This window comes from Ustilaginoidea virens, chromosome 4 (genome assembly GCF_000687475.1).
Source record: "Ustilaginoidea virens chromosome 4, complete sequence".
Classification (NCBI taxonomy): domain Eukaryota; kingdom Fungi; phylum Ascomycota; class Sordariomycetes; order Hypocreales; family Clavicipitaceae; genus Ustilaginoidea; species Ustilaginoidea virens.
The window spans coordinates 4,129,065-4,149,288 of NC_057319.1; the positions used below are offsets into that span (position 1 = coordinate 4,129,065).

Here is a 20,224-nt window from a genome sequence, read left to right on the forward strand (position 1 = left end):
TGCTTCTTTTCGCAGCTTTTTTTTATTATTTTTTTTTTCCTTTCTTCCCCCCTACATGCTGCAGCAAGGTTGTGGCACCAACAAGACTTTTCAGTGCTGCGCTTATTGGGTCTTGTGTCTGGTCAACTGGTCAACTGGTCAACTGGTCAACTCGGTCGGATCCAATTCTTTCTTCGTCCCACAAGCCCGGTGGGAAGGTGGGTTGATGGGCATGGCAGCATTGCAAGCGTGCAAGCGTGCAAGCGTACACGCAAGACTCGACTCGGCCTGACGACCTGGACGAGGACCCAGCAGCGATTGAGATGCAGTTGAGAATTGAAAACCCCCTTCCCAGTCCCACCCCCCCCCCCCCCCCACTCCCCCCGCTCCCCCGCCCTTCCGCCTTCCTTCCGCGCCCTCCTCGCACTCCCCTCGCACCTCCCTCCAGGCTTCCCCTTGCCACACACACACACACACACACACACACACACAACCAGACCGCCCAAGACAGGACCACAAAGTTGCAAAGTTCTGGTTATGTACGAGTTTTCCGTCTGGTCGAATCAACGCCGCGACCAAGTCGCAGAGGCCAGCTGCGGGTAGCCATTCCATTCCAACCTGACTGGGTTGATCACATCGACAGCAACCCGTGAGTCACCCCCCCCAAATACCCGGGGAACACAAGCCCAGTTCAGTTTGTTTCGTTTCAAACTGAGCGATGGATGCTGCTGAGCTTTTCCTGCTGCCCGCAATCCTCCCTCGCTGTAGTGACGTCACCACTGAAGAGACAGGTGCTTCAAGCGTCGAATGCTTACCCTAAACCGTCGCTAGCGCCTGTCTGGCTGGAGACACTGTTCGATGCATTGGAGCGGGAAAGAGCGATGAACCTGTCTTGCGATCTATACATGTAGTCTTAACGTACTCCGTATCCTAGCCCGACCTACCACTACCTCCTGGTACCTACTACTATAGTGTCCGCCCCCCCTACTCCGTACATGTAATTAATCCAAGCAGATCCCCGCTTTTCCCTTCCCGGTGGTCGCTCCCTGCCGCCCCACCTTGCCACCTTGCAAGCACACGCTCAGCTGCATGCCCCTGGCCCTGCCTGGTCTCAAATTTGACGCAGATTTTATGCAAGCGCGCACTGCCTTGCTGGGTTTAGAGGCAGCTGGATGATTAACCTAATGCTTTCTTGTAATTACAGACGCCTACGACGAGCCGTACATATTAAAAAAGCCTTAATGTACCTTACTATATTTGTTATATATTTCTCATTTTTTTTTGAATACATTTTTTATTATTAGTGTTATCTGTAGTTTTTTTTTTTCAATTTAATTATTATTTTATTTTATGTTATATATATCTCGGGGTAATCTGCGGGAATTCTACGTAGTGCTGGGATATTTTGTTGTGGGTCCCTGGGGCGATGCAAGCGTTATGCAGAGAGCTTAGCTAATGCACGACCAAGGAAAGCAACTCACCCCCTTGCCCGGCAAAGTCGAGCGCCAAGAATAAGAATAGGCTTGCAAAGCCACCTCCGCGACAACTCCGCCTTCTCAATCCATCTTGTCCAACCAGGCCGACCGAACCTGCCGCTGATTACCCTGCGCAGCCAGCGACCACCTCCTTGATCGATTTCCCGTCAACTTCTGTAATCCGTCGTCCGCCCTCAGCGCATCGCGTTGGCCACTTTCGTCGCTAACCACCATGTCGGCTGACGTTTGTGATTAACAGCTTCCCCCCATCCTTTACCCCGAAGAAAGATCCATGTGCCCCATCTGATTTCAGTTCGTCGTCGCCGCTGGCAGAAACTGTCGCGCCACTGGCTTGAAGCTAGGCTCGCCCCGAAACCGTTGTCGACGGACGACCCCGACAACAGAAACCAACTTGGCCACCGAGCGTTCGCCACCAGCCACGCCACCGTCTGGCTCATCAGGCTCGTCAGGCTCGTCAGGCTCGTCAGACCCATCCGTCCCATCCTTCGTCTTTCAAGACACCACTGCCGAAATCCAACATCGTCGCACGCTCTCTCGCCATGCTCTAGTGTAGCATGGCCTCGCTGCTCAACAAGACGGATTCTGGTCCACCGCCGCGCCAGATCCGCTTTGTGAACAACCAAGGCCAACCGCCTTCCAAACGACGCAGAATCAACGCCGCGTACGTCCCCTCTCTCCCCCTCCTAGTCCCTCACGTCCTGGCTCGCCCTGTGCTTTTCTAGCCAAAAAAAATAAAATGCCCTTGCTGCCTTCTTTCTCTGCTAGCTTAATTTCTCTTTGGGTTTCGCCGTCGGACTGCTGACGTGGTTGCTTGACTGGGTCTAACGAAGCGACGACAGCTGCTTAACCTGCCGACGACGAAAGACCAGATGCGCGGGCGAACGACCAGTTTGCTCTACGTGTACCAAGAATGGTCACAAGTGCCAAGGATATCCAGAAGACTTACGCAAGGATGCTGCCGTCGATTTTCTCGAAATAAAGTTGGCTCCTGAGGAGGAAGACGACGAAGGAGAAGGGGAAGAAGGGGAAGAGGAAGAGGAAGACACTGTAGTAGACGAAGGGCGCTCCGAGAATGACCGTAGGAGGTTCAGGTTGAAAAAATCCGTCAGCCTGCCCACCTCGACGACCGCCTCTGCCGCTACTAAGAATCACGCCGACAGCGCCGGCGAACATGATTCTACTACTCCTTCCTTTGTCAGGCCTCCGCTCATTCGCCATCACGCACCACCTGCTGAACATGGCAAGACAGACTTGGACAGCCACTCCCGCCGTCATCGTTCTCCCATCCACCACCATCAATCATCAGGCCATACCGATGATGCACCAAGTTCGCCAACTGTGCGGCGCGCTTCTTCTCACCGTGTTCCGTACTTCCGATACTTTGGACCTACTGCCATCGTACCGGGCTTCAAGCAAATGGTCGTGTCCGTTCGTGACCGACGCCGTTCCACAGGAGGCTCGCAGTCTGCAGCCTCTCCCCTGTCGAACCAGAGCGGTGGCATACGAGCAAGCAGCATCACTGCGGCTAGTGACGTTGCGGTAGAAGATTTGCCAGTCTATGATCCCACCAGCACTGTCCCTGTTCATCCACTCATTCTCAACCTCGTCAAGACATTCTTCCTGCATCTGGGCTGCAACTACCCCTTTCTCAAACAACCAAAGTTTCTTCGGATGGTGACGGAGAAGAGAGTTGAATCGATACTTGTGGACGCGATATGCGCCATCGCGGCCAGATTTTCCGACGCACAGCAACTAACCGGGGCCAACGACAAGTTGCCCAGAACCGAGAGGGGTCAAGTCTTTGCGCAGCGGGCCAAGCAAGCCACTGTCGAGACGTTCCCCTGCCCTTCCGTTGGCGCCGTGCAAGCGTTGCTTCTCATGGCGTATGAAGGGTTCGGAGCCAACCAGGACAGCGCCCTGTGGATGTATCTCGGCCTCGCCATCCGAATGACTGTCGATCTAGGCTTGCAGAAGAGGGTCGGAATTCAATACCAGGGAGAAAAGGATCCCTGGTACACGAGAAACAGAAGTCGCGGAAACGGCGGCGAGTCGGAAAGTCCGGACGATAAGAAGACGGCAGACCCGGACGCCTTGAGCCCCGAGGAGCAGAGGGAGGTGGAGCAAGAACGAATCGACACCTTCTGGGCAGTCTTCTTCCTCGACAGAGTCATCTCCTCGGGTACCGGTCGGCCGGTGACGTTTCGGGATGATGATTTTGAGCTACCGTTTCCCGTGGCGAGAATCGACGCCACGACCGGGTGGCCGATGCTGTTTCCAGTTCTTCTGGGCATCATCCACCTGTACGGGCGTGTCTCAGACCTCTTGAACAACGTCCATGACGCACGAGACCTAACCGAGGAGAAATGGAGCAAACTAGCGGAAATGGAACATCAACTGACCAAAATGTACAAAGGCTGGGACAGCCGGTTGCAATTCAACGTCAGCAACTTCAAGGCCTATCTCAGCTTCGGACAAGGCACCACCTTCATCCTGCTGCACTTTTGGTTTCACGCCCTCTTCATCGTCCTGCATCAACCGACGCTGCTGACGCCATTCGGCGAGCTGAGATCCGAACATCAGCTACTCCCCGACAGCCGAGAGCTGAGCATGAGCAGCGCCAAGACCATCTGCGACATCTTGTCCTTTGCTGATCTCATCGACCCCATCAGCTTCATCGGCAACCCGTTCACGAGCCAGCCCATCTACATTGCCGCTTGTGCTTTTCTCATGGAGTCGAGCGCCAGCGCTTCCGAGGGCCCTTCCAGAGAATCTTCCCCCGCGGCCATGCTCCGGCGCCCCGTCACGCAGCCCAAGGCTCCCATGTCAAAACATTCCCGACACTCGCTCCTCGCTTCGGCGGCGAACCAGAACTACCAACGATGCTATAATTCGTTGCAGCAGATGCACACGTACTGGGGAGGCGTCAAATACATCCTTACCGCTCTGGATCAAAAGTCCAAGGGCATTTGGGACTGCGAGACGTACACGTCTGAAGAGTACGAAAGCACGAAGATGCCAGCCATGCAACCGGGCGTTGCTGGGGATTTTGGTCACCTTGCCCAGAGCTCTCCCAAGACGGGGGCGGCGCCTCCCATCGCTTGGAGTCTTGCGGGAACGGCCAACTCGCCAAGCTCCAACCTAACCCTCATGTATCAGAACTCCAACGGCCACTCTGTGAGTCATGGTCCGCATCATCATCATCATCATCAGCAGCAGCAGCAGCAGCAACAGCAACAGCAGCAGCAACAACAGCAGCAACAACAGCAGCAACAAGGACAGGGAAGTCGCCGACAATCGAGCACCCCTCCGGGCAATATGCTGTACGACCCCATCAGGCAAAGCATGCCCTCGGAGCCGGGAGGGATGTATCCCCCGGCTGTTCCTTCCTCCAGCATCGCTGGTGCTCCTAATGCATCTCCTCGTTGGGCCCGCACCAGGCGGCCATCCGCTCTTACCAACACGACGGGCCAAAGCCATTCTGCCAGCATGAGCGAGGGCTTCCCAGACACGGGGATGGACGGATCAAAGGTGTACATGGCTACCGGATTCACGTCGGCCAGTCAGAACTCTGCTGGCTATGAAGGGTACAGCGTCTCGCCCACCAGCAACGTGGCAGATGGCAAAGCCCACAGCCGTGGTATCTTGACACCGAACCACGTCTACTACGCGCACGGCATGCCGTATTCAACCTCGTGGACATTTGGTAACGGGACCATGGATGGCATCACGTTTGACAGCCAAGACATTGACATTGGGGCTCTCGGTCTGCAGCAGCCTGAACTCATGAGCGGGTGGCTCGATTACATTCCGAGCGACGTTCTCGGTTTGTTTGAAAACCATGAAATGAACAACGGACAGGGGGGCCAGAGTAGACAACACTCTTGATTCCTCATGCAGGTGGTTTTTTCTCTCTTTTTTTTTTTTTTCAAAGGTTGTACCCATGGGAAGGTCTTCTTTTGACTCCACACCCGAGGCTGGCTCTACCGTGTTATCATTTGTTCCTTTGTCTTTGAGGATATCTGGCGTGTCTTTTTTTTTTTCTTTTTTTTTTTCGGGAAGGGAATACAAAAGCGACTGCAGAGGCAAGCAGCAGCAGCAGCAGCAGCATGAACCCGATTCGGACACTGATATGGTACGGGATAACCGCAAAGCATCTTTTTTGCAGGGATACGGGATGTTTCACGAAAAAAAAAAAGAACTGGGCTTCACGCAGAAAGCACACAATGTACGGAGTATATTGGGGCCAAAGAAAAAGGGGGCAGAAATGTGCAAGGGAATAAAAAAAAAAGAAAAAGAAAGAAGAGAGGAAGAAAAGTTGCACATGACGAGGACGAATGAGCCCCAAGCAAGCACTTTTTGTCTTTTTTGTCTCTTTTTTGCCTTTTTTTTTTTTTTTTTTTTTTTTTTTCGTTTTTCTGCTTTCTCTGCTTTCTCTGCCTTTTTCTTTTATCACGGCAATTAGCGTGGCGCACTCATGTAGGCCGGGCTTGGTTTTGGGGGGGGGGGGGGGTGCCGGGGGTGGGCTTGGATATAACGGAACGGTTCTGTGACAACGGCTGGGTGTTTAATTTCTTGCAAAACGCCGCGCGTGGCACTGCACTGCACTGCACTGCACTGGTCATCCCTGACGGCACTTGTTTTTCTTTCTTCTTTATCCTTTGGCTAAATTGAGTTGCCGGGCGGCCCGAAGCAACAACAGCACTGCTAGCCGTGTGACGAACGAACGAGCGAGCGAGCGACCGTTGACGTTGTTGGCATTTGCGTGGTGCTGATGATGATGACGCACCGGATGTTACTTACAGTGACCAAGGGGTTTGCTTGGTTTGAATTCAACGTGCGGATTATTGTTTGCTCGAGTCCGAAGCTGACCAAGCCGACCAAGCCGACCAAGCCGAACGAGGCTGACGAATTGGGGTTGGAGTGGAGTGGAGTGGAGTGGAGTGGAGTGGAGTGGGGCCAGCCTCGCCGTCGCGCAGGAGATGGATTCTGATAGAATAGACGAGGAAGAGATCGCGACTGACTGCAACATCAACCTCCTTGCCACGGCATGAACCAACCGGCCGACACGACCGTCACGTCACGCCCAAGCTTGAACCTGCGCCTCGTCTCTCCATCCGTCACCCCCCGCTGAAACAACTGCAACGCTCCGGGGTCGCTCCCAGCACAACAAACGAAGCTCGATTGCCTGCGACCAAGAGCCATGGCGTCGTAGCAAAACCCCCCCAATCTCCCATCTTGCCTGCCCCGTTCCCTTGGTCGGGCTCGCTCCTCGGCTCACCTTTGTTTCCTCCCTTGCCCCGCCGCCCGCCGCCCGCTCGCAATCTCGCAATGGACCCCCGGTCTTGCACCGCCGGGATCCTCCTCCTCCTCCGCCGCCGCGCCCTCGCATCCGCGCCGCCCCAGACCCGCCGCTTCTCAGCCGACGCCGCCGCCGCCGCCGGCCATCGCGCCAACAAGACGCAGGTCCACGTGTCCCGGTCCACCGATCCGCTGCTCAACCTCTCCGTCGAGCACAGGCTGCTGCAGGTCACGCCCCCGGACTCCACCGTCCTCGTGCTGTACGTCAACGCGCCGTGCGTCGTCCTGGGCCGCAACCAGAACCCCTGGCTGGAGGTTGACCTGGACCGGCTGGCGCGCATCGCCAAGAGCCCCGGCGAAATCGGATGGACAGACGCGCCGGTCGGGCTGGTGAGGAGGCGGTCCGGCGGGGGCACCGTGTTTCACGATCTGGGCAACGTCAACTATAGCGTCATCTGCCCTCCGCGGACGTTTGATCGCGACAGGCACGCCCAGATGGTGGTGAGGGCCCTCCGGGCGCTGGGCAGACCTGGCGTCCGCGTCAACGGCCGGCATGACATTGTGATCCACGACGACCTTTCCGGCGGCGTGGCCGAGGCCGGGGCCGGGCGAGCAACCTCGGGCGGCAGCACCTTCAAGATATCTGGCTCGGCGTACAAGCTGACTCGTCTGCGGTCGTTGCACCACGGAACCTGCCTCCTGCGAAGCCCCAACCTGGCCAGCATAGCCGGCCTCCTCCGCTCTCCCGCCGAGCCGTTCGTCAAGGCTCGCGGCGTCGGCAGTGTCCCGAGTCCCGTCCGAAACGTAGATTTGCCAAACGACGTCTTCCAGGACGCCGTCGTCAAGGAGTTCTCCAGCATGTATGGGCCCTTGCATCTTCAGACGGAATTCACCGATGACGCTTTGATGGATGCCCAGATCCGCAGCGGTTATCAAGAGCTGGCATCGAGGGATTGGACCTACGGGCAAACACCGCGATTTGCTTTTTGCACGCATCCTACCGAGCAGGATCCCCGGCCGCGGCCGCAGTTAACCTTTGACGTAAGCCTGACCTCGGGCTTTTGGCGAGGTATTCTCGAAAACTGGTTTTTTTTTTCGAAAACTGACTTTGGCGTAGCAAAAGCTGCATTTTGAAGCAAGAAACGGACGCGTCGACGAGTTTCAAATCGACGGGTATCGAGACGTTGACGTGGCTCGGCTTGGCAAAACTCCCCTGCAAGACGTTCACGACTGGCGACTGCATCTGGCCCGAGCTGGCCTGGCCAGTGGAGATGCTGGGCAGCTCGGCATCTGGCTGAACCAAGTTCTCGGAACCGAGTTTACGCAGATGCCGTTCCCGGCAAACCATTAGCTTTCCAACATGTTTTCTGCGGCAGAACCCGGACAACCCCTTGAGAAAGAATACAAGTGCAAGTGTTACGAGAGAGAGAAGAGGAAGAAGAAGAACTAAGTCAGGGGCATCGAAGAAACAAGACGTGTACTTCAGATCTGCATAGCCTTTCATCACAGAGAAGAGGGAGGAATGAGTGCAAGCCATAGATCTATCGCATGGGAGCAAACCCGATTCTTCGTGGCCGTCTGCGACCTGGAGCTCGGACGCTGCTGAGCAAGAAACACATCCTCTGGTCAATAGACGTAGTAGTGCTTCAGACTTCCCCTTTTTCATACGGATGGCTATTTGCAAATCACGAAATATGGCACATGTCGGCAAATCGGCACACCAACGCACGGCGACGCAGAGACGCGAGGATACAAATACACCAGGCTTGGGGTCCAAGTGACCTGCCATTTTGTTTCGACTCTGCAGCAGATGGTTCCTCGAGGCCCTATTTCCAGCTCGATGCTCTGATGATGATGGGATGGTGCAGATGGGCACGGTCATGGTCATAAATCTGCCGTTGCTGAAAGCCCATGGTGGCAGGTCTCGGAAGGGGTCTTGTCAAGGTTGGGCAAAGTGCCCAACGAGACGGGCAGCCGTGCCTGGCACCAGAGCAGCGTGGGAACCAGCGACAGGAGGCCTCTGTATTGGCCGATCCCTTTTTCTTTTCTTTTCTTTTTTTTTTATTGTCACTCTCCCATTCAAAGAAATCGGCACGACGGGCTGGCTCGGCGTCGACTTGTGGGCAGATTCGGAAATGTCGCCGTCGAAGCAGTCCCGGAGGCAACCAAGTTTCAGCCAGACATTGAACCGCAGCCGATTTATCGTGCTTGTCCGCCGTGGCGCATGTCCAACTGTTCTTCTTTTTACCTTGCGTTTCCTTTTCCGTTTCCGTTTCCGTTTCCGTGCGTCGCATGTACCAGCAACAGAGGCTCATGGATAATACCCCCAAATCGTAACAAGAATTGCTAGCCGTCATTACCACAGGTCCCATTACAGACCTGGCCTTTATGCACCGGCAATTCGCTGGGCAGGCAGTCAGTCGTCATGGCTTCCAGGCAGGCCCGCTGCCTCACAACCACGACGACTCTTGACGCGTGCCGAGTATGGCGTGATACGTATTTTAGCCTTGTGAGATCTGAAGGCTGAGAAGGCCGCCCAAGGGAAACAAACGGCCTGGCCACCCACCCCGGCAACGGCGGCAAGCCAGCCTTCTTGCTTTGCCCACTCAGCGTAGCCCCTCTTGCATGGCGGAGCTAATACCGGACGAACCTATTGGCTTTTCGCCATGGACTTTCCCCCCGTTCCCCCCATTGGTTTGGTGGGTGGGTGGCCCACCGAGTGAGTTCATGATGGCTGTGGCCGGCATCCACGGGGTCGCAAGGTTGTTGAGGGGGCTCGGAGGCGTGCTTTGCTCTGCGTATAGACTGTTGTCCCTCTGTTCGCGGCGCTTGTTGCTTTATCAAGTTGCAGCCAGCCTCGCACTCTATTTCACTTCATCTGGCCTTGCTTGCGATGGAACGACGGACCGATCAAAGGGGTTCGGTTCGCACTTGATGGGATGGATGGCTGCATGAGTGGCGGTGGCGACCATTAGAGGCGCCCATTTCGACGCCGGGTGGGTTGCAGATCGCGCTATGATTCATGATGTGTGTGCCTGCCACTGCCAGCCTGGGTTGGCACCCTGGAAAGCGCAGCGATTCCTCTTGGGCGGGCTGTTTTTGTCCTGTTTTCCTCTTCTTCTTTTTGGTTTCCCGTTTCCCGGTTCCCGGCCCCCCCCACGCAATGCCTAGAGCCTGGAGCCTGGAGACTGAAGCCTGGAGCCTGGAGACTGAAGCCTGGAGTTCTGGGCTCTGGACTGTGGACTCTGGACTGTGGACTCTGGAGTCTTCGGACGCCACCCATCTCCGCCGCCAAGGAGTGCCGATGCCGAGGAGTCGATGCCGAGGAGTCGATGCCAAGGAGTTTCTCCTCCGGGTGGAACGTGAATCCGACACCAACGAAAGACCAGGTCGGAAAATATGGCGCGTCACTCCCGAATTGCGCTCCAGTGAACTGCGCACTTGTAGGTTATTCTTGGGATTCAGCCTCGCGGCCCCTCCCCCCCCCCCCCCCCCCCACCGGCGGACGCAACAGTAATCATAAAATGGCAACAAGCAATTCCCCCCCTTACCGCCGTGCCCACTACTAACTATAGCGCTAGCTGGGTATCGGCAACTTCCCCCATGGAGTAGGTGCTCTTCCCCGGTCACAAACCTCTTTTACTAGTGCGGAAACCTCTCGCACCCCCAAAGCGGAGACGCCCTAGTGTGCCCATGTGATGAGGCTCGATGCGAGGCTACGTCCGACAAGAAATCGCAAAGCGGGTGGCGGGTTGGTTGGGGGGGGGGGTTGCCAAGTGCCTGCCAATGGAGGGAGGCGTCGACGTTGCACAAAGCTCTTGTTGGTTTTGTTTTGTTCGACGAGGACGGCGACGGCCTTCGCGGTGTGGACGGGCATGTGAAGGAGGAAACCAAGACGAGAGAAATGCAACCGAGAAACAAGAATCCCGCAGAAATTGCCAGGTCGACCCCGATTCCAACCTCAACTGCGCTTTCGCCTCGCCGCGCCGCGCCGCGCCGCATTAGCCGAGTTTATGCCACCCTCACGGCTTCATGCTTTTGGTAACTGGTTGGCGCACAGTGCATGGTTAGCGCCTCCCCTTCGTTGCCCTCCGTTACCCTCGGCTGCTGGATTTGCTGGGATATCGACAAGGATTCGCTCGGCTCTATCCTTCATGCCCTTCATGCCATGTCATGGCTAGCGCACGTCTTGCAGAAACACGGGAGCACCCCTTTCCCTCCTCCGTGGTGACGTAGGCGACGACGCAGATTTACTCGAGACCATTCTCCTCAACCGCCCAATCGCCGGCCAGATGGCGCGGACCACAGCCTGTGCAGGGGAAAAGGGATTGACCATGCGCTTGCGCTTCGGCTGTTGAATCTATGACAGCTCCTCCATAGTCGTCAAAGCATGGGGGTTCGCCTGCAGATGATGGCGTCGGCTACATATATATGTATTATACCGATGGGGCACCCTGGCCGATCGCTCGCCTCGATGGTCCAGAAAGCTTGACCCGGCGAGCCGCCACACAAACCCGCTTGTAGCCACTGGGACGGGATGAGGCGAAGGCCATGTTTGGTATGAACGCTAATTAAAACCTTCCAATGGTTGGTGCTGCTAAATTTGCTGCATATGGCCGATTGCCGACTTGCGTCCATTTCTCTTCCATGGCGGCTGTAGATGTGTGGTGTGGCATGTTTGGACTTGAAGTTGAATGACCGACAGCACCCGTCCCAGTACTTGTCTTGCACCGGATCGGATCTAGGAGCTCACCCTGTTGCATCAGCTTGCGGGCGCAACGAGTCTGTACGTAACCCAGATGATGGGGATACCCGCGATACCCACGCTCATGAGCACACGCTCAGCGAACTCAGGGGAACATCATTGGGGGGGAAACGAGCGGCAGAACTTGAAAAGCCAGGTAAGCTTCTCCTTTGCCTGTCCCAACAAATCTGATTGGAAATGGAGCAATGTGAGTACCGTCGAATTCGGGCATATGCAACCCAGTGTAGGAATGACGAGAGATGAATTCAGGTCGGAAAGTATTGCGAGGCATTAATGAAGCGAATCACCAGCAATTCATGCAGCCGCTCCCTAAGCAGGCGCTCCCTTCCCCCCCGGGTGCGTTGGAGAAGTTTAGTGGCCGCCACTCCTTTCAAATTCAAATTCGTCCGTTTTATTAGGCAACTGGCTGGGCGGTGCTGCTTGAAACATTGCTGATCCCTCGTTCTGTTATGTACTAGCGCAAATATGGCAAAGACGGGTGCCACACATCAGCATACTACAAATCTATTCCGTCCAAATGGCGGATTTCACCATCTCCGACGGGTAACGTACGTCTATGCCGGGCGCCAAAGTCTTTGAGAAGCCATCCTACCTTTGCCAGCAGACTCCAGACCCGGGTTGGGAATAGACACCCGAATGCACGCCGTCCATTGTTTCCATCACGAGCAGGGGGTTGAGAATGTGGCGCACTTCCCGGGGCTTGAGCCAATTGAGCTTCGGGACAAGGTAGTATTTTGTCAGTGCCTGAAAGCTAAAGCTTGGGCCAAGTGCGGGAAAAAAAAAAGACCAGGACGATGGTATTCCATTATTAAGTAATGAAAAGCATCGTGACCGATTCAGCTAGGAACGTCACTGGATGGATGGGCAGGGTCCGCCAAGCCATACCGCCGAAAGGAAAGACGGGGGAACCACCATGCTGCATCGTGAACGGGTCGTCGGCTGATGTCAGGTTTACTAGCCGGCTGCATTCCTCAGGGAAGCCGGGCCGCAAAACACATGGTGCCTTGCCATTCGACTCTTTTCTGTCCGGTTTTGGGCTGCGGTGCCGACATTCATATCCACGTCAGTCAGAATATGCGAGGAAATATAGCCGAGGACCCCTGCTCCCTGCAGACCAAAATGGACGAAATCTTTGGCTCTGCCGGGTGAGAAGACGTGCAGGAGTAGTCATGCTCCTCCAAAGATGTATTCGCCTTTCCTGGTTGCCACGAAATGCAAACAGGGGGAGAAAGCGTCTTGTGAGATGCAGGCGAAATACGACTTGTACTGTTCAAGTAGCCAAAGGATTGATGTCATGTCTGTCGCCTTTCAATCCGTGACTTTCGCACCGCCGTGGAAAGAGGATGATGGACTCGGGGTTGAAGCTCGCACTGTGAGGCTTGGTGCCCGTTTCCTTCAGCGGAGCCAAGCTTTGGCTTGAACGGCCGGGAGATGTGGCGACTTGATGTGACACTTCTTCGGCTATGGCAAGGAACCCACGGAGTTACTGCGCATAAAGCCAGCAACGGTTAGCTTGGAGGTGAGTGCCAGAATAATCACTCCCATATCGCCGCAGGCTGCGGAGGTAAGGAGGGCCATGACGAGTTGGCGCTCAAAGAACATGGGAGAAACTTCAACTGACGGGCGAAAAAAGTCTCTGCTTATTGGCGGCTTGTCTCAAGCTACATTTGCATACGGAGTAGAGCTGCGGGATTCAAGACGGCGAGTTGGCAGTGTTTGTTGACGATGCCGATGCAGAGAAAGAAAGAAGGCTTGCGCTTCTCAGGCGACGGAGTACATCAGGTACATACCATACCTCGTACCCTGACCCTGACAGCCACTGGCAGGTAGGAGAGGTAGGTATACCTAGGTAGGTACCTCCCACCAGCCTTAGGTTAGGTACCTAGGTACCTACCTCGGGGTGCGGAGTACAGAGATAACCAAACCAGTCTGGGCCTAGAATGACGGTGTGGAGAAATCGAGGCGCCCCGTAGCATTTTCAACCATTTTCAAAGGGGGATGGATCGGCCACCGAAAGGCAGGAAGCACCCGCTGCCTCACCTCAACCTCATCTCGGGCTCTGCACTGATTGGGCAGGACTAGGAGATGAAAGGAGTCCTACTCCGTACTCCGTACTCCGTACACCTACAGGTGGTGGTGCAATGATCTAAACTCCGGAAAGGGAAAATAAACGGGTTTTTGGTTTTTGGTCACGCTCTGTCGATCGATCACTGATGCAGATTTCGAGAGATTCCATCTCTCATGCTTCAAGTTCAAGTTTGGTTTTCTCCCGCCATGCTACGGAGTACTCCGTATCTTATCTATGGCGTCGCCCCTCCGGCCATCCGTCAGATTTGCACAACTTGAATGGCGCATGGGAAGTCCCATTGGCTTATTATCATTACTCAACAATGTTGGCCGCGGGATGTGATTGATTCAACATCCGTCATGCTGGAAAAATGACAATGCCGTGGTAAGATGACGGGGTAAAATCAAAGTACCTAATGCAAGAGCGGACTTGTCATCAGCATCTCGTCTGATACGGAGCACCAGGTGGGTTCCCCTGCGCCTCGAGACAGGTTTGCCAGCGACAGCGACAGCGACAGCGACAGCGGCAGCGACAGCGACAGAGCCAGATGAAGCCACTTGTCGGGAAGTTGCGATGTCGCACGACGTCTAGCCAATGGTGTTGAGGCCACAGATAAGCTGCTTGGCATATGGGGCGACCCACCTTATATTGGCCCCAGCGTTGACTCCCAACCTTTTCTCTTCTTTTTCTTTTCCTCCCCCTCCCTCCCTCCCCTACCCCTTCCCCTTCCCTCTCTCTGTCTCTCTCTGCCCCGACAGATCAACAGTTCGCTCCATCTAGATTCTAGCCTGTGGCTGCGCCTGGCCTTTGCTCCGATATCACACACCATCTGCTGTCTTAGTATGTAACCAGCCTTGTTCTATAACTCTGCATGGGGCAAGCAGTCTTGTTTAGCACGTCAGCCAAGATACGGAGTACAAAGCGGGACTAGATGATGATATGCACAGAGTGTCACGTCACGCTGGGATTGCGGAAGGACTTGCGCGTACGGAGTACCGAGAGAGAGTCGAGATTCGTTTTGTGCATGGAGCTATGTTCTCCGTGCTCAGTACGGAGCACTGGGTACAAGTGTTCCTCTGCGGGGCTGGCTTCTACGATCTGATGGCAATCACGACGAGGGCAATCCATAGACGACCGAGACCGTTCGGTGGCTACGGTTATAGGACATGCGGCCCTCGGCAGAGCAGTCTGGTCCTTTGGCGTCACAGCGTCGCACTACCGGTTTCCCAGCGCCAGAGAAAAATGGCGGAAGACTAGATGGACTGAGGGAGGTCGGGAGGTCAGACGGTGCCATCTCCTTGACGCCGACACCCCCGCCTCACCGTTCCCACCCTACTTGGCAAACCCCCCCTCCCAGCCCATCTCAACTTCTCAAGCCCAGCGAGCAGCAACTTGGTGCGGCACGGTACCCACTCCAACCCACTCCAACCCACTCCAACCCACTCCAACCATGTGCGGTACCTGCACTGTGCTGCAGCCTGCAAGCTCCTGCATCTCGAGACTGATGAATGGACGACGTCTGGTCTATGGCCTTCACCCCAACCATTTGGGAAATTTGCATCGATCAATCCTTCGCAAGCACTCCGTAGTCGCTGATTTAGCAGCCCGCCCGCACTGTTTCCATCACTGTAGGCATCTGCCTACCTCCCAAGGCAGGTACCTAAGATACCTAAGGAAAGGTACCTAATGCAGCCGTCTGGTGCATGTGGTCGGCGCATTGCCTCGCAGTGCCCAATGCCCAGTGCGCTGCGCGCTGCGCTGCGCAGCTGTTACTGCCAGTGCCTAGCACCTGCCACTCCGACCAGACAACACATGCAGACAACAGACAACAATTATGTACCTCCAACCAACTTCCAACATGAAGGCTCCAACACTTCCAACAGCACCCAAGCGGATACCCGCAGCACCCGCAGCGCCAAAAGAGGTAGTAGTGGGCCGCGCCCCGCCCCCCCACTCCCACCCCTCTCAATTCTTCCTTGCGCGTCCGCCACTCTTCCAGCGTAATTCAAGACAAAACCTCCGCTCTCTGTGCCATTTGCCATCTCCAAGTCCACTCACATTAGCCTCCCGTTCTTTCATATCTTTTTTTTTTGTTTCCATTTTTTTTTTTTTTTTTTTTTTTTTTTTGTTTTTGTGTAGCTTGGCAGTAACCCCCCCCCCCCCCCCCCTTGCTGTTGGCTACTTTCCACTCATCCTGCACAATCGCTGCTTCGACTGCTTCTGCTGTGTCACTTTTGTCGCCACCGTCTTCGAAAGCAGTCCTGCCTTCGAGTCTTTCCCGGCCATGCGGCGTTAGATGTCTCTCTGGTCGCGGCGACTCTCACCCTGTCTCCTCGGACCAGCCTTGCGAGTGCGCTGCTCACCTTTCGAGCAGCATGTCGACTCGAGCGATAGCGACCGTATAATCCGACTTCACGATGGAGTTTCCACACAGGACACAGCAGCAACAATCACCAACCCTCCCGGAGCCGCTGTCCCTCCACACTCCTCTTCCACAACCGATGGCGATACCGCTTCGCACGGCAAACAGTACCCCTGTATCTTCGCCAGGCCTCTTCAGCCCGACTGCATCACGATACCCTTATACCTCGATTTCCGAACGTAATTCGCCGGCTCCTATCAACGACAGCCCGTTCCTATTGCATCCGTTGCAAAATCAGCACAAAGTCAGAGAGTACGTGCCCCATCATAATGTTGTGTCTCCCTACCAGTCCAACCCTACCCCTCCTAGTTCTTTATCCCAGTCCAGCCAGAGAACTTCATCCATTCGCTTCATCCATTCATCACAGCGCAGCCCCCCCCCCCCCTTCTCTCTCTCCCCCTCCAACCCGATATCTTTTTCTGGCTCGATACGTTTTCCTGCCAACCCCGTTTTGTCATTTTGCTCATCTCTTTTCACCTAGGACCCACAAAGCCCTCATCGACTCTGACAATCTCAATGGGCGCAAGACCATCAATCAGTATGAAGTGATTGAGGAAATCGGCCGTGGCATGCACGGTAAGGTCAAGCTTGCGAGAAACTTGGAAACTGGCGAAAATGTTGCCATCAAAATCATTCCTCGATTTTCCAAGAAGCGAAGGCTAGGAAAGGTCATGGCCCTGTCGCCCCAAGACAAGACTAAAAAAGAGATTGCAATCTTGAAAAAAATCCGACACTCCAACGTGGTTGCCCTTCTCGAGGTGATTGACGATCCCGAGCTCAAGAAAATCTACATGGTGCTGGAGCATGTGGAATTGGGCGAGATAGTCTGGCGAAAAAAGGGCCTGCCACACATCTGCCTGTATGAACGAAGGCGTACCGAACGGGAGATGGGAGGCGTTGCTCCGACAGCTGAGGAGGAGCAATACAACCAGCTTCTCGAACGAAGACAGGCTATCAAGGAACTCAAGAGGGCCAGGATGGCCCAAAAATTCCCCGGCACGTCCGACTACTGGAGCATGGAGCATGGCGCGGCCGAAGAAGGCGGCAGTGTTGGTCACTGGTCTCGAGTCTCTTCTCGTGATGACTTTGCCATTACGGATGGTCCTTCATCACCTTCGGGTTCTCGACGCTCATCAGCAGCCCCGTCCCGATCGCTTTCACTCACCTCGGCAGGTTTGATACCCTCCGACTTGGCGGAAGACCTCTCGTGGGTTGACGAAGTGGAAACACCTGGTCCTCTTCGCTCAGGCCCCGGCTCTACGGCCGCTCTTGACGGTACCGTTGATGGTACCGCGCTCAACGTCCATGCTGAAAACGGTTCTGGGGAGAAGTTCCGTGAACGATCATCGAGTGTGGCCGATTCCATCATTTCGCACATGTCTTCTGTCGACTACAACCCCTATGCCCAAGATCCTTTTGCTGAAGACTACTCCTTTGTGCCGTGCTTTACCTTTGAACAAGCTCGGTCTACCTTTCGAGATACGGTCTTGGGCCTGGAGTACCTGCACTACCAAGGCGTTGTTCATCGAGACATTAAGCCCGCAAACCTGCTGTGGACCAGAGATCACCGTGTAAAGATATCTGATTTTGGAGTCTCGTACTTTGGTCGACCCATCCGTGATGGGGAGCTAGATGAGACGGTATCTGAATCAGAGGCCAAGGATTTCGACGACGACCTTGAACTTGCCAAGACGGTCGGAACTCCTGCCTTCTTTGCGCCCGAGCTTTGCTACACAGACTTGGAAAGTGCCACTCAACCTAGAGTGTCGGAGCAGATTGACGTCTGGTCACTCGGCGTGACTTTGTATTGTCTTGTTTTTGCTCGAATACCCTTTCTGGCAGAAGATGAGTTCCAGATGTTTCGAAGGATTGCCACGGAGGAGGTTCATATCCCTCGTCGCCGTCTGAAGCCCGTCGATCCCTCAACCTCACCTGTGGAGCATTCTCTGTACAAGCGGCAGAATGCACACCCTTACCGTCATGATAACGACCTCGAGTACGAGGACGTTGACAATCTCCTGTACGATCTGCTTCGGCAAATGCTGACCAAGAACCCCGAAAAGCGAATACGCCTCCGGGACATCAAACGGCACCCGTGGGTTGTACAGGGCATCTCCAACGTTGCCGGCTGGCTCGACGACACCGACCCAGCAAGACCGTCCCAGGGAAGGAAAATCCAAGTCGATGAAAAGGATATGTCATATGCTGTCGTTCCTCTCACCTTCCTGGAACGTGCCCGGTCGGTCATGAAAAAGGCTGTGGGGAAGGTAATGCATCCGCTGGGGGAACGAAGCGACAGCAGGTCGAGACGGCGCGCCACCAGCAGCGTAGCCAGCTCTGCCGGCGACAGCGTGCTCAAGAATGCCGTTCCCAATACGCAGCCAAGCTTGGAGCGGCGACTCAGCCTTCGTGCCGAGGATTACTTTGCTGGCGCGACGAGAGACACGCCGCTCGGAGGTCCAAGTCAGCCGGCGACAGCTGCCACCTCCACAACGGCTCATGCTGATGATGCCTCGAGCTACGATCCGCTGGCTACAGTGTTGCGGCCCGTGGAAGGGTCCAGGGGCTTGTGGCTTTCGCATGGGAGCAACCATCTCAGCAGCAGCAGTCACTCTGATTTTTCTGCCGCCACGGCTTGCTCTCGCCGGTTCCAGCGCCATCTCAATCACGGCAGGATGACATCGCAATTCTTGCAGCTCGTCCCAGCCCTTTCCGAAACCCAATCCACTCCCGTGACACCACACGTGGAAGCTCATTCACACCCTCCCCGAGACGGAAGCCGGATGTCGCGAGCCCTGCAGTCGCAGAGTGAGGATAACTCCCGATCCGCGTCTATTGACCGAGGACTTTTCCTGAGTTTGGACAAGCGATCACACGGATCCTCGTCCGTATCAGCTGCTGTTGCGACTGGCATCATGTACGATCATCACCACCGACACTCTGGGCCGGTCAAGTCCCTGGATTTAGGGAGGGCAACTCGGGGATACAACAGTCCTTCGCCACCTTCCTCTTCTCCTCCACAAGCTGGCCCCGCCGCGTATCAACATGGGCAGCCTCTATCAGACTCCAACCTCCAACTTCGGCAGGCATGTAGCAGCGGCCCTTCAACCAACCCTCCAGCGACCGTAGGAAGTCTTGACAGCTTGAAGCGCCCCGCACTGTATGCAACCCCCAGCGTGCCAACTGATCAGTTCATCCAGAGTGTCGATGCCGCTGTTGAATCGCTGACTCATTCTCAAGTCCTGCCGGCAGACGGAATTGAGCCGGCCAAAATCCCCTGCCCGCCGTCTCCGAATTATGCGGCGGCGAGGGCTTGGCCAGAGCATGCCGTTCTGCCCAGCGGCGATGCCATCAATACGGCCAAGTCATCCAGTGTGGAGTCTATGGATAGTACAGGAACACCTCTCACGAGCCCCGGCGAAACAGCTAGCCCGTCGAGCACCGAACGCAACAAAAGCGTGCCAGAACAGCTTCTGATCTTCCAGTCGGACCCTTCCCTGCCAGCTTTACTGAGCGGCGCAAGCTCCGTGTCTGCCGACATGGAGACTGAATTGCTGGGCTCACCTCGGTTTGCAAACGGGCATGGCTTACGCCATGAAGGCTCGTCTGAGGCAGTCACACCTCCTGCACTTGTGGAAGAACCGACAGTGAGCCCCTTGTTTGAACATCCTCCAGCCATGGAGAGTGGTCCGATTAGATTACGTCTTGGGCATGACGGAGAAAGCTCTCCCGAGGACATGGATCCATCGACACCACATGCTGACGAAGAAGAGGACAGCGACGACGGGATCTTCTTGATGGCCTCTTCAAAGAAGAAGGCCTCTCCGACAGACGCCTCTCCGACAGGCAGGTCAAGGTCCCGACCTGGTGAAACCAGACGACGCGACACTGGGGCAAGCACAGCCAGCAACGAAACCGCCAAGAAGGTTGCTGTCTGCAGCGACGACCTGCGGGCTCCAGGCAGAGACGTGACGGGATGACGAATCCCCGCACATACACAATGTCTCATGCTACACAATTTTTATTAGATTATTCATATGCCTTGCCAAAGGCGTCGACAGATATCCCGACACGGACCCTTGCGTCGTTCTCCCGGTAGTCCACACAAAGGGCAAAGTTCCTCGCGACTATAGATTTGGCTTCGTGGCCTTTTTGCTTGAGCACCTTTGACTATTTTGTATTCCTGCTGAAGTTTT

General features: G+C 55.4%; 4 protein-coding genes across 4 annotated transcripts; all 4 read left to right on the plus strand.

The window, feature by feature from the left end:
* Positions 1-2,029: 2,029 nt before the first annotated feature.
* Positions 2,030-5,360, plus strand: UV8b_05577 (uncharacterized protein; the record flags this gene model as incomplete). The annotated part of the gene is made up of 2 exons (XM_043143074.1): positions 2,030-2,136; positions 2,315-5,360. The coding sequence occupies 2 exons, from the start codon at positions 2,030-2,032 to the stop codon at positions 5,358-5,360; spliced, it is 3,153 nt and encodes a 1,050-aa protein (XP_042999007.1).
* A 1,443-nt stretch (positions 5,361-6,803) lies between these two features.
* On the plus strand, positions 6,804-8,124 carry UV8b_05578 (uncharacterized protein; the record flags this gene model as incomplete). Its single annotated transcript, XM_043143075.1, has 2 exons — positions 6,804-7,814; positions 7,891-8,124. The coding sequence occupies 2 exons, from the start codon at positions 6,804-6,806 to the stop codon at positions 8,122-8,124; spliced, it is 1,245 nt and encodes a 414-aa protein (XP_042999008.1).
* Positions 8,125-10,105: 1,981 nt separating this feature from the next.
* Positions 10,106-10,459, plus strand: UV8b_05579 (uncharacterized protein; the record flags this gene model as incomplete). Its single annotated transcript, XM_043143076.1, has 2 exons — positions 10,106-10,216; positions 10,355-10,459. The coding sequence occupies 2 exons, from the start codon at positions 10,106-10,108 to the stop codon at positions 10,457-10,459; spliced, it is 216 nt and encodes a 71-aa protein (XP_042999009.1).
* Positions 10,460-16,023: 5,564 nt separating this feature from the next.
* UV8b_05580 (uncharacterized protein) lies at positions 16,024-20,008 on the plus strand (the record flags this gene model as incomplete). Its single annotated transcript, XM_043143077.1, has 2 exons — positions 16,024-16,280; positions 16,510-20,008. The coding sequence occupies 2 exons, from the start codon at positions 16,024-16,026 to the stop codon at positions 20,006-20,008; spliced, it is 3,756 nt and encodes a 1,251-aa protein (XP_042999010.1).
* Between the last annotated feature and the right edge of the window lie 216 nt (positions 20,009-20,224).